General features: G+C 58.8%; 1 protein-coding gene across 7 annotated transcripts in view; it reads left to right on the plus strand.

The window, feature by feature from the left end:
- PPP6R3 (protein phosphatase 6 regulatory subunit 3) overlaps positions 1-12,143 on the plus strand; it is an 85,796-nt gene that overhangs the window by 57,586 nt on the left and 16,067 nt on the right. For all 7 annotated transcript variants that reach the window (XM_055144111.1, XM_055144114.1, XM_055144112.1 and 4 more), the window contains exons 9-14: positions 2,439-2,568; positions 5,017-5,169; positions 6,658-6,807; positions 7,654-7,718; positions 9,170-9,285; positions 10,413-10,498. In XM_055144111.1, the coding sequence (XP_055000086.1) occupies positions 2,439-2,568; positions 5,017-5,169; positions 6,658-6,807; positions 7,654-7,718; positions 9,170-9,285; positions 10,413-10,498 (700 nt within the window). The remainder of the gene's footprint in view (positions 1-2,438; positions 2,569-5,016; positions 5,170-6,657; positions 6,808-7,653; positions 7,719-9,169; positions 9,286-10,412; positions 10,499-12,143) is intronic.

Here is a 12,143-nt window from a genome sequence, read left to right on the forward strand (position 1 = left end):
AAAAAACCTCCAAATTAGTGGCTAAGAAAGTAACTTGCCCATTGGGGAAATAATTATGTTTATACCTGCTATTTACATTTAAAAAAGAATTCCAGGTGAATTAAATTGAAGATCACTGTATTACTGTCTTCCCATTGCTCATCGATTTGCTCGGGCAGGTGCCAGTAACGTCTCCATTGTCTGTCGCATTCAGGGTTAGGAGAATGAGGCACGTTATTGTTACTGTTTTTGGCATATCAAATACACCATGGGTAGCTTGCCAGGCTCTGCTGTTCGAGATTCTGCATCGCTCTCTTCCGGGAGCTTGGTTTTATAGTCTCTGGATCTTGATCATTGATGAGATTACACAGTGCCGGGGGCAGTTTGTGGGTGTGACTGCCAAGCTACTGGGAAAAATGGGGATCTGGGTGGAGGAGGCCCAGTCCCGATCTGAGCAGGATAGGAGATCTCAGCCACGGGTCCCACATATCTGAGTTCCTCTGCCGATTTTATCATGCGTGAGGCTCACCCAAGCATGTGGAGAGTGACCTCGAGCATGGCTGCAGCTGGGTTCTGGAGATTTTCGGCTGCCGGGGCTCTGCTTGGGGCGGGGAGGGAAACTCAACCCGACCCCCTCTGAGGGGCTCCGGTGAAGACAGCCAGTCGCAGGGGCAGGAGATTCAATCCTCAGTAATTGAAGATACTCTGGAAAAAAGTTTCAGTTCTTCATTGAAGGAAGGGGTTCCAGAGACTAGAGAAGCCACTGCCCCCTCAGCACTCTGGAGCGGCCAGCGTGGCCCTTGCCATTCCGCTTGCACTCAGCCAGCCTGTGCTCTGGGTGCTTTGTTGTTCTCAGCATGAACCTCACAACAGCCCAGGACAAGCGTCCAGCTCTGAGCCCAGGGGTCAGCACAGCAGGGGACTGAGGGGCAAGGGCCGGGAGTCAGCTTGCTCCAGCTCCGCGTTTTCATTCTTCTGTCACGTTTGGGTTCTTGTTTTGTTTCTCTGTGGGGACCCAGCACCCAGCAGCGCTCAGGGGTTCCCTGGCTCTGCACTCAGGGCTCACTCCTGGGGTGCTGGGCATTGAACCTGCGCGGGCCACGTGCAAGGCAGACGCCCTCCACTGTCCCGTCCTCCCTGACACCCGCTGCTCTTGTAGCCACTCGCTGGCATTGATCAGGTACAGCTGTTCCCTGGAGCTGGGTTTGTTGGGGTTTTGTATAGGCGCCTCCGCAGGGGTGCTGGCACCTGGGGTGCTGCAGGCCACGGCGGCCACCCTGGCCGTGCCTGAGGGTCACGCCCGGCCTCGAACCCTCCCCTGGGTCTGTCCTGCCAGTTGGTCACTCATCACAGTTGGGAGCTGAGGATCTCATTCGCCGCCTGAGCGGTTAGGAATGGTTTACCCCAAGTGGAGACCAAGCGGGGTATAAGAGGGTAATTTCCGCCTTAGAAAGCGGGAAACTGTTTATTATCCAAAACAACCGATGTGTAGGGCCGTTCTTAGTGCTCTTTGTTTCGGACTCACTGGCAGTGCTCAGGGGGCCTGACCCGCCGCTATATGTTTCTCTGTGTGTGTGTGTGTGTCTCTCTCTTTTTTTTTTTTTGCTTTTTGGGTCACACCCAGCGATGCTCAGGAGTTACTTTGCACTCAAGAATTACTCCTGGCGGTTCTTGGGGGGGACCATATGGGATGCCGGGGATCGACGGCCGCGTGCAAGGCAAATGCCTTACCCGCTGTGCTATCGCTCCGGCCCCACTCTCTTTTTTTTAATGTTTTAAAATTAAATATGATGTAGAGGTTTGGGGTATACAGTCCAGGGGGTCAGTATTTGTCATTTTTCTTTCCTTTTTTTTTTTTTAATTTTATCGAATCACCGTGAGATAGTTACAAGCTTTCATGTTTGGGTTACAGTCTCACAATGATCAAACACCCATCCCTCCACCAGTGCACATTCCCCACCACCAATATCCCGGGTATACCCCCTCTCTCCTCCCCCACCCCGCCTTTTTGGGCATCATGGCTTGCAGCACAGACACTGAGAGGTCATCATGCTTGGCCCATTATCTACTTTCGGCACACATCTCCCATCCCGACTGATTCCCCCAGCTGTCGCTTTCTTAGTGACCCCTTCCCTCTTCCATCTGCCTCCTCCCCTCGGCTCAGTATTTGCGTGTCGTTCGGTGCCCCGGCCTGTTGGTTTGCCCAGGCCCAGTGTGGCGCGTCCCGGAGCTCAGGGCTCAGATCTCTGGGGCCAGAGCCCAGGAGAGGGGCCTGTCCTATGGCTTTCGGGTCATGTTGGCAGGTCCTGGCTTTCCCGTCACCCTCTTCCGCTCCCTTCAGAAGCATCGCTGTTGCAGAGTCCCACGGGCTTTGGTTCACGCAGCAGCGCGGCGGGTAGGGAGCCCTGTGAGCGGTGTTTCGAGACGTACTAAGTCAAGTTCACTTGCTTTGTTTCAAGATTTGAAGGCCACATAGAGATCTGCCCGCCAGGCATGAGTCACTCGGCTTGTTCGGTCAACAAGAGCGTTCTAGAAGCCATCCGAGGAAGACTTGAATCTTTCCACGAGCTCCTCCTTGAGCCACCGAAGGTAGGCAGCTACCGTATGCCTGTTGGCGGCTCCTCGTTGGATTGAGAGAGGGTCTGTCCACGTTAGAGGGCAGAGCGGCGTCCCCGCGCTGTCCGGGTGATGGACAAACTAGAGTTAAACAAAGTGGTTCCCTAGGGAACAGTGTTTCATTTGTTCTTTCATAAAAATTCTTGGGGTTTTTTTGGAGTGTTTTTATTAACAATTTTTTGTCACCGACTCAGGAGTGCTCTGGCTGTTCCCAGCTCGGCGCGTGGGCTGTTACGGCAGTGTTGGGGGGTCGAGCCGGCTTCCTGCTGGCAAAGTGTGCTCTGACGGGCAAGAAAGAAAAGCCTGTTTCTGATTGAGTGTTATGTCCTCACTGTGAGATAGACTTTTACGGGCTGACCTTTGAAGTTAAGTCCTCTTCATAGTTGGAGACGGAGCCGTCTGGTGGACCATAGGGAGGGTGAACGTTTGGTTTTCGGTTGGGATCGGTGGGGTATGAACAACAAATGATTATTCACTCTGGAGATCACTGGAAACACCACAGTAGAGGGCTGGTCATGGTCTGGCAGTTCTCCCACTCTCCACAGTCAGCGCTGACTCCCACAGTCAGTCAGCCCTGTCTCCCACAGTCAGCCAGCCCTGTCTCCCACAGTCAGCCAGCCCTGTCTCCCACAGTCAGTCAGCCGTGTCTCCCACAGTCAGTCAGCCCTGTCTCCCACAGTCAGTCAGCCCTGTCTCCCACAGTCAGCCAGCCCTGTCTCCCACAGTCAGCCAGCCCTGTCTCCCACAGTCAGTCAGCCGTGTCTCCCACAGTCAGCCAGCCGTGTCTCCCACAGTCAGTCAGCCCTGTCTCCCACAGTCAGTCAGCGCTATCTCCCACAGTCAGTCAGCCGTGTCTCCCACAGTCAGTCAGCCCTGTCTCCCACAGTCAGTCAGCCCTGTCTCCCACAGTCAGTCAGCCCTGTCTCCCACAGTCAGTCAGCGCTGTCTCCCACAGACCTCACTGTTTTTATAGTCAGTCAGTGCTGTCTCCCACAATTAGTCAGCCCTGTCTCCCCAATGAGCGCTATCTCCCAGTCAGTGTGTGTCTCTCTCAGTCAGCGTTGTCTCCACTGGTCGCTTAGCTCTGTTTCCCACAGTCATTGCTGTCTCTCCCAAACCTGTCTCCCAGAGTCCAACGGTTTTGTCTCTTCCAGTCAGTGCTCTCTCCCACAGCCAGTCAGTGGTGTCTTCCACGGTTGTCCACCCGTTTCCCACAGTTGGTCGGCGCTGTCTCCCGTCAGCCACTAGAATGACTTGCTCCTCCTAAGGCAGCTGTCCTCAGGGTTTGTGACCTTTCAGCCACTTCTGTTTAATCACTTGGATCCTTGCCCGGGGCCTGGTTGTTTTCATGCGACAGTGTTCGCGGGGACTCTGCCTGTCCTCTGCTTCTGGCTGTGCACCTTCGTGTGCTGTCGCCCTCTGCTTGGCCTCTCTGCCCATGGCCGGCTCCTGTGCAGGAGTGGAGGCGGGGGCAGGAGGAGGCCGAGCCAGCTTCCGGGGTGACAGGCCGCTGAGGCAGAGAGAGGCCGGGTCTCGGTGGCCTCCTTCCCTGCGTGGACAAATGGCATTTCATTATTATTTTGGTTTGTTTTTGTTTTAGAGCAACACCTGGCGGTGTTCAGAGCTTACTCCTGGCTCTGTGCTCAGGGAATCAGTCCAGGTGGGGATCAGCAGACCCTTTGGGGTGCTGGGGCCGAACCCTGATTGGCTGCGTGCGCAGCAGGTGCCCTGCCCTGTAGCCTTCTCTACCCTGGATTACTTGATCGGGTTCTGTGCCGTATCTGGTTTTGGCGGTGCTCGGGAGCCCATGCGGGCTGGCGTCCTACCCACTGTCTGCTCATCACTCTACGTTCCCCTACCCCCAGCTTTTAATTTTTTTTTTTGGTGTTTCTTTTTATAATATATATTTTTTTATTTTTAATTAGTGAATCACCGTGAGGGTACAGTTACAGATTTATACAATTTTGTGCTCATGTTTCCCTCATAAGCTTAATTGTATTTTGGGCCACACCAAACATCGCTCCCGTTTACTCTGCGCTCAGGAATGGCTCCTGGCGGCGCGGTGGACCATGGGATGCCGGGGATTGAGCTCTGGTCTGCCACAGGCAAGGCAAGCGCCCACTACCTGCTGTTCTCTGGCCGTTCCTGCACTTTTCATTTCTCAGCGGACTGGGTAGCCCCGCTCTCTTGGAGCCAGCATCCCCTGGCCTCTGCCGGCCCTCCAGGCTAGGGCAGTCACTCGGCTTTTCCCTCTCGTTGCTTCCTCACACCTCCAAGTTGTCAGCCGCAGCCCAGCATTTCTGTGGGGTGTCCTTGTCAGGCCTCGTTTCCGGTTAGCCCGTCACCGTTGTGCTCAGTGGTGAACCCCGTCGCTGGTTCGTCTCCAGACTGCATTTACCCAGGAAGCTTTTCCTTCCTCAGAAAAGCGTGATGAAGACCACGTGGGGTGTGCTCGACCCTCCCGTGGGGAACACGCGCTTGAATGTGATCAGGCTCATCTCCAGCCTCCTTCAGACAAACACCAGCAGCATCAACGGGGACCTGATGGAGCTGAACAGCATTGGGGTCATCTTGGTAAGACCCCCACACACCCCTGACTGCCCTGACGGGGGTGGGCCGGCTCGGGTGACACGCTGATTGACGGTCCGCAGGCGGTCTTTCACCTGCACGCTGAATTTTGAATCCTTTTCATTTCTCATAAGCCGAGCGGCACTTCCTTCCTGTGTGAAGTGAGTCAGTGTGGTTTTCCCTCTCACGGGGCAGGGGCCGCGCCCAGGCAGGTGCGCAGGGCTTCCTTCCGGCCCGGGGCTGCCCCGGAGGCCTGTGTGACCCTGGCTTGTCTGTGTGCAAGGCTGCCCCGCCCTGCTCTTCCCAGCCCTTCTGCTGCTCTTTGCTTTTACCCAGGTTTGTTCCAGAAACGGGCCCGTCCGGTTGGTACTGAAAGCAGAACCAGCGCCTGGGATCCCCCAGTTCCAGGGCTGGCACTTACGCTCACGGGCCCAGCTCTGGTCCCCCGTGGGCTCTGTGCTGCTCTCAGCACCACGGGGCACGGGTGGCAGGGGCACAGCTCGCTCCGAGAGTCTGGAGGGTGTTTCAGAGGCAGGTCTGGGGCGTCACTGCCGGGAAGTCCCCCTCGGACGCACTGTGCGCAGAGTGCCCAGAGCGCGTTTGTTTGGGCAGGAGGTGGCAGGAGGCTAGGGTGGCCCTCACGGCAGGCCGCAGCCCTGCTTGGTTGACCATTCCTCACGCCACCCAGTGCCCCGAGGTGGCTTTCGTGACATTTCTGCTTCAGGATGAGTGACTTGCCAGGACCCCTCGTATGTTGATGACGGGGAGAGCGGGCACTGTGGAAGGTGGCCCCGACAGGACGCCCTGTAGTGGACACCTTTGCCCTCCAGGACTCACCCACCACCAGTCTCCTGTGTTACGGGCAATATCTGTCCCTTGTTAGTTTCATTGTTAATCTTTGGGACTACTTTGGAATGATACCTAATTTGGTGAGTCTCCTGAAGAGACTTTCATTGGGAGACTAAAAACCAGCTTTATTGATATCCTGAATCACTGTCACTCTCATCCGGTTGCCCATCGATTTGCTCAAGCGGGCACCAGTAACGTCTCCATCGTGAGACTTGTTAACTGTTTCTGGCATATCGAAGACGCCACGGGGAGCTTGCCAGGCTCTGCCGTGTGGGCGGGATATTCTCAGTAGCTTGCCGGGCTCTCCGAGAGGGGCGGAGGAATCGAACCCAGCTGATATCCTGAATATATACATCAAACATTCTCTACTTCGGGGGACTGTCTCTCGTGCTGCGACTGTCTTCTCCGGTAGTTTGAGACCCCTTGTCTTTGCAGGAGGCTCACAGGTCTGGCGTCTGCATTTGGCTTTGAATCCCTGAGTGGATCCTGCCTGGTGCACTGGGGCAGTAGAGGCCTCTGTTAGGCCCTCAGGCCCCCGGGATGTGTGTCCGCTCCTTGTCAGGCCTGAGCGTGCGCTTCCGTGTCGTGGAAACCTGAGTGTGCATTGAGGTGCCGCCGCAGACAGCAGCGCTTTCTGTCTTGCAGGACATGTTCTTCAAATACACGTGGAATAACTTCCTGCACACACAAGTGGAGATCTGTGTCGCTCTGATCCTTGCGAGCCCCTTGGAAAACACGGAAACTGGCACCATCACCGATCAGGACTCCGCCGGCGACAATGTGTTACTGAAACATGTAAGCATGTGTGGGGCTGTTGTTGGCGCTCCTGGTGAGTGCCCGTTTCCGTGGCATGGATGGGGGCGTCCCCGGGCCTCAGGATTAATCCCGTCATGTTCTTGCTGCGCTTGCTTGAGCCAGGGAGTCTGTGAGTCCAGATGGTCATCAGGTGGACTTCGCTGGAGAGAAAAGCGTTTCTCCAGTTAACGGAGATTTAAAAGTCTTGGGGTGATGAAAGGAGTCACGGCATCTGCTTGAGAGGGCGCTCAGTGGTCTCAGGGTGGATCCCCCCACGGCCCTGCTTGACCCAGGGACCCCAGGTGGCTGGGCACGAGCAGCATGGCCCCGAGGCCCAGAGCAGGGCCCCATCAGGTACTGCGGAGGGCTTTTGAGCTGTTACTCGGCACCTGCCGTCGGACTGGTGTCGAGTTTGTGCCCAGAGTCTCGGGGACTGGCTGCCGGGCGCACCATGCGCCCCTCTTGGGGGCCCTCAGTCCGTCGGGGGTGGGGTTCTCACAGTGCCTCACTCCAGCAGGCTTTGCACAGACCGGCGTGTCCCCCGCCCCCCCCCCCCAGCACTTGGGTTTCCCCAGCAGGAATTCAGCAACTGGGTGATTTTACAGTGTTGTCACAGTGACGGTCGTGCCACCGCAGTGCTGCTCGCACCCCCGGGGCTTCGTCCCCTCGGCCTGCCGCCCTGGCTGCGATTCCTTAGCGGAAGTGGGCCCTGCAGTGGGCATCGCTCCGGGCGTGATTGTCCTGAGCTCTCGGTCACCCCGCCGCTGCTAAGTCAAAGTGGTGGCTGTAGTTCACTTAACTCGGACGCGTGCGTTGCCATTAACCGAGTGTTCTCTTTCCATTCAGCTCTTTCAAAAGTGTCAGTTAATAGAACGTATACTTGAAGCCTGGGAAATGAACGAGAAGAAGCAGTAAGTAGTTTCCGGGGAAGGGAGCGATTAGGGCACCCTTGCAGGCACCCGGGCTCGCGGCTGGTTGTCTGATAGTGTCATGCCGAGATTCCTTCAACAGCGCCTGGCGCTGTGTCCCGCCCTGCCCCGGCCTTGACCGACTTTCCATTAACGGAATATTGCAGCCTCGGGCGAGCGTCACCCTCAGGCCCGAGTCACCCTCGGGCCCTCTCCCAGCAGTTGTCCTGGGGCCCCGCTCGGGACAGAACCTGTGTGCAGGGAGCTGGAGGCAGGGGGTGGGGGAGCTCCTCACGCCCTTCTAGAAAGCTCGTTACCTGATGTCACGGCGTGTGACCCGGCTTCGGCCCCGGGGCTGTGGGACTCTGGAGCAGAGGCGGGACCGTGTGCTTCTGGGGCCGGTTCTTCAGTCTCTCATGAGTGGGCCTCAGAATAGACTCTCCCTCTTTGGGGTGCATCTCTCGAATTTGCCCAGATGTGTCGGCCCGGGCACAGACCAGTGGGGCTGGACCCCGCCCCTCAGCAGACGCCCCTCCCCTCCCAGGAGTGCTTCCGACCCCCCAGGCCCCGGGAGAGGTCAGCGCTCAGGCGGATGTTGTGAGGTTCGGATTTTGTTCAGTTGCTCTGGCAGCCCGGCTGAGACTGGCCTGGGCAGTGTCTTCTCCGCATGGTTCGAGCAGGCCCGGTGGGATCCGATGGGATCGGGCCCTCGGAGCCCCCCACTTCCTCCCACCTCCCTTGCTGCCGCTGGCCATTTCTGCGCCCTCCCCGGGCACGTCCTTCACGGTGAGGCCGGGGAGAGCCCTCCTAGGGCCCCACGCTAGGCGGCTGGCTTGGCGTGGACCTGCCCCTGACAGCCAAGAGGGTCCCCAGGCCCCTGCGGGTGCGGATTTGCTTCCCGACACTCTTCCGTTCTGTGGGTTTCTGCGGCTCTTGGAAATTTCTCCCTTGGGACCAAAGTGTCCTTTTGTTCGCTCCGTTCCACCGTCAGCCCGGCCTCGGGCTCTCGGCTGGGTGAGTCTGGACTCTGCACGGAGCACGGTGGGAACGTGGCTCCGTCACAGACGCCCCACGTGGGAGGCAGCGGCCCCCAGACACCCGCACGGGGCCTTCCTCATGCCACCCCGGCTCCTCTGCTGGGCGGAAGGTAGGGCAGGCCAGCCCTGTGCCCACCTGCTGCCCAGAAGCCTGGGGAGGGCTCCAGATCTCCGTCACGGAGAGCGTCAAGGAAGACGACAGAATCCTGGGTGTCGGCGAGCGCCGGCCGTGGTGTCCCCGCGCTGCTGAGGAGCAGGGGCTGGCCGTCCTGGAGCAGCCCCGGTCCTGGGGCGCGGCTGCATGGAGTAGGAGTCTCCGCCCGAGTCTCTTCCTCTGTGACGCCTGGGTTTCTGGGAGCTTCTGCCGAGCTCTCCTCGCCCAACGCCCTGGGCGCTCACTGCCCTCTCCTCCCGCAGGGCCGAGGGCGGCCGGCGGCACGGCTACATGGGGCACCTGACGAGGATAGCGAACTGCATCGTGCACAGCACTGACAAGGGCCCCAACAGCGCGCTGGTGCAGCAGCTCATCAAAGGTGAGGGCGGGGCCGGTGGGCAGCCCCAGGGTCCTCCGGGGGGCTCGGGCAGAAGGCGGCGCTGGAGAACCACTGTCTCCTCCCGAGCAGGAGCAGCGCGGCGCTCGCTCTAGTGTGGCTCCGGGTCCCAGCGAGTGTCCCAGTGAGGAGCCTTGGGCTACCGGGCGCACGACTCAATGAACGTGGAGCGGTGGGAGACGTTCTTTGCGAGCTCCCTGGGGGAGCTAGCCACCATTTTTTTTTTTTTTTCTTTTTGGGTCACACCCGGCGTTGCACAGGGGCTACTCCTGGCTCTGCACTCAGGAATTACTCCTGGAGGTGCTCAAGGGACCATATGGGATGCTGGGAATCGAACCCGGGTCAGCCGCGAGCAAGGCAAACGCCCTCCCCGCTGTGCTACCGCTCCAGCCCACCGCCCGTTCCTTTACAGGAGGGCTTTGAGGTTCACGAGGTGTGACCATGGTGGCACAGGTTCAGATGCCATACAGACGCCCCTGATGTGCGCCTGAATCCTGTGTCAGACGAGCGTCACCTTGGGGATGTGGTTAGAGAAGGCTCCCGGGGGCTGGCTTCAGCGCAGGGCTGTTCCCAGCTGGAAGCGGGGCCTGCGTGCCTGGAACGGTGCCTCGAGAGGGACACAGCCAGGCCCGCGCGTGTGTCGGATCCAGAGCCCTTTAGGGCGGCTCCAGTTCCTCAGAGAGGCGTCCGTCTTTCAGCTCCGTGTTGCGTGCTCGCCCTGTGCCGGACCGGGCCTACCTAGCCAGTCGCGGTGCCGCGCTGGGCACTGTGGCCGTTTGGCAGCGCACACCCATGTGTGCGTGTGGCCCCGGCTGCGTCTCTCACCCGGACAGACGCGTGCACACGGCGCCCTCCGCGCCCGCCGCCCCTCTCGGGGGAGTGTTGGGGTCCCGCAGCCCGGGTTAGGCTTCTACAAACATGTTTCACGTGACGCCTTTTCGGTGCTGCTGGGGACTCCTGGCATCAGTTGTGGACGATCTGGGGGGTAGGTGGGCGGTTGCTCTCCTGGCGACCCCATAAGCCCCACTTGAGAGCCGAGCGGGCACAGGGTGTGGGTCACTGCGCCGTGTCCTTCGCGGCTGGTGACGCCCGACCTCTTCTCTCTGCAGAGCTCCCGGACGGCGTCAGGGAGCGGTGGGAGACGTTCTGTGCGAGCTCCCTGGGGGAGACCAACAAGAGGAACACGGTGGATCTAGTAGGTTCCCCGCGGGGCTCGCGGCCCCGGGTTCTTCTGCAGAGGGGACGTGGGCAGTGGGCAGCAGCCAGGTGCAGCCTGGCTGGGGTCTCCCCCGGCGGCCCGGGCGTGGCCCTGACTGTTGTCTGATGGCGCTGACTGGGGCTCGGCCTCGTTACTTGTTTCCGGGGCCGCGGGCCGTGCCGTGCACAGCTTTGACCCCCCCCCCCCCCCCGGCTTGGAATCTTCTGCAGATTGGCACTTTCAGCTAGGGAACATGGATGGGTGTGTTCTTACATCAGACTGACTTTGGAATGTATTCTCTTTTTAACATTGATGAAAGGTAAGTGTCGCTTTGGCTTTTGAAGAAGAGGAGAAGCGTTTCTCAGAGCTCCCGCCCTGGTTCCGGTCAGCGGCCTTGGTTCAGACCGTGGGGCGGGAGGCGTGTGTGTTCTTGCTCCTGACCCCGGGGCCTCAGCCTCGGGCCTCAGGTCTCCTCAGAGAGCCTGGCAGTCGGGAAACGGGCTCTTCATCTTCCTACCAGTGTTTTGGGGGCTGTCGTGCCGGGTTACGTATCTGTTCCAGCCCTGGAGTATCTCTGAGGGTCTCCGGCTTGGGACAGACACAGCAGCCTGACGGCCGGGCCAGGGAAAGCGCTTCCGTTCCCTGAAACTCCTCACATGGCAGGTGTTGGATAGGAGGCGGTGGCGCCTCCGAGGCTTCTCAGAAACCCTGTCAGCCGGTCCCCAGCGCCACCGGGTGTCGCTCATCCACCCAGCCCACAGAGATCATTCAAGAAAATTCTTTGTCCGGAGAGGTGGCATTTACCTCAGCGCTTTTTTGTTTTGTTTTGCTTTTTGGGTCACACCCAGCAATGCACAGGGGATTTGAACCCGGGTCAGCCGCGTGCAAGGCAAACGCCCTACCCACTGTGCTATCACTCCAGCTCCCCCCTTTTTTTTTTTAAACAAAGTTATTACTGCGTTCATATGGAGTCACTCATTCCGTGACTCTCTGGGTGACTACCGCCCAGACTCTGAAGGCCCTGTACCATGTCAGGGTGAAGCACCGGGCGGGGTCTTCTCATGAACACGAAGAAGGTGACCAAGGTACGGCGGCAGGAGGCCAGCAGGGCCGGAGGGCAGAGTTAGTGCCGGAGGCCGCGGGCCGGGCACTGGGCAGACTCTGGTGAGCTGAGCCTTAGGTTTGCGGCAGGAAAGGGGCCCGACTGGAGCTCTTGGGAGACGGGTTCTAGGGAACAGGAGTTGGGGACAGGCAGGAGAGCACCGAGCTTCTTACACCAGAGCTTTCTCGGTGCCTGTTTTCAAATAAATTTCATTCAGACTCACCGTTGGCAATTGTTTTGCATGCATGTTGTATAACCTCTTTGCCTGGGACTGTGTAAAACTTCTCTGGCAGCTCTGGCTAGCTGACCGAGGTGACGTGAATCGGAGGGTGGGGGGATGCTGGGGAGAAGGCCCGAGGGCACATCAGTTTGAGGGGAGCCCGAGAGAAGCAGAGGAGAAAGGGCACGTGTGCAAAGAAGCAGGTTGTCGAGCCAGAATCAGCGCGTCATATCCCAGTGGGCCTGGTGTCACCGCCCTGACGTGTGTGTGGCGGGATTGGTAATTCCTTCCTGGTTAGAGGGGAAAATGACTGAATGCTC

Source organism: Sorex araneus, chromosome 6 (assembly GCF_027595985.1).
Source record: "Sorex araneus isolate mSorAra2 chromosome 6, mSorAra2.pri, whole genome shotgun sequence".
NCBI lineage: Eukaryota > Metazoa > Chordata > Mammalia > Eulipotyphla > Soricidae > Sorex > Sorex araneus.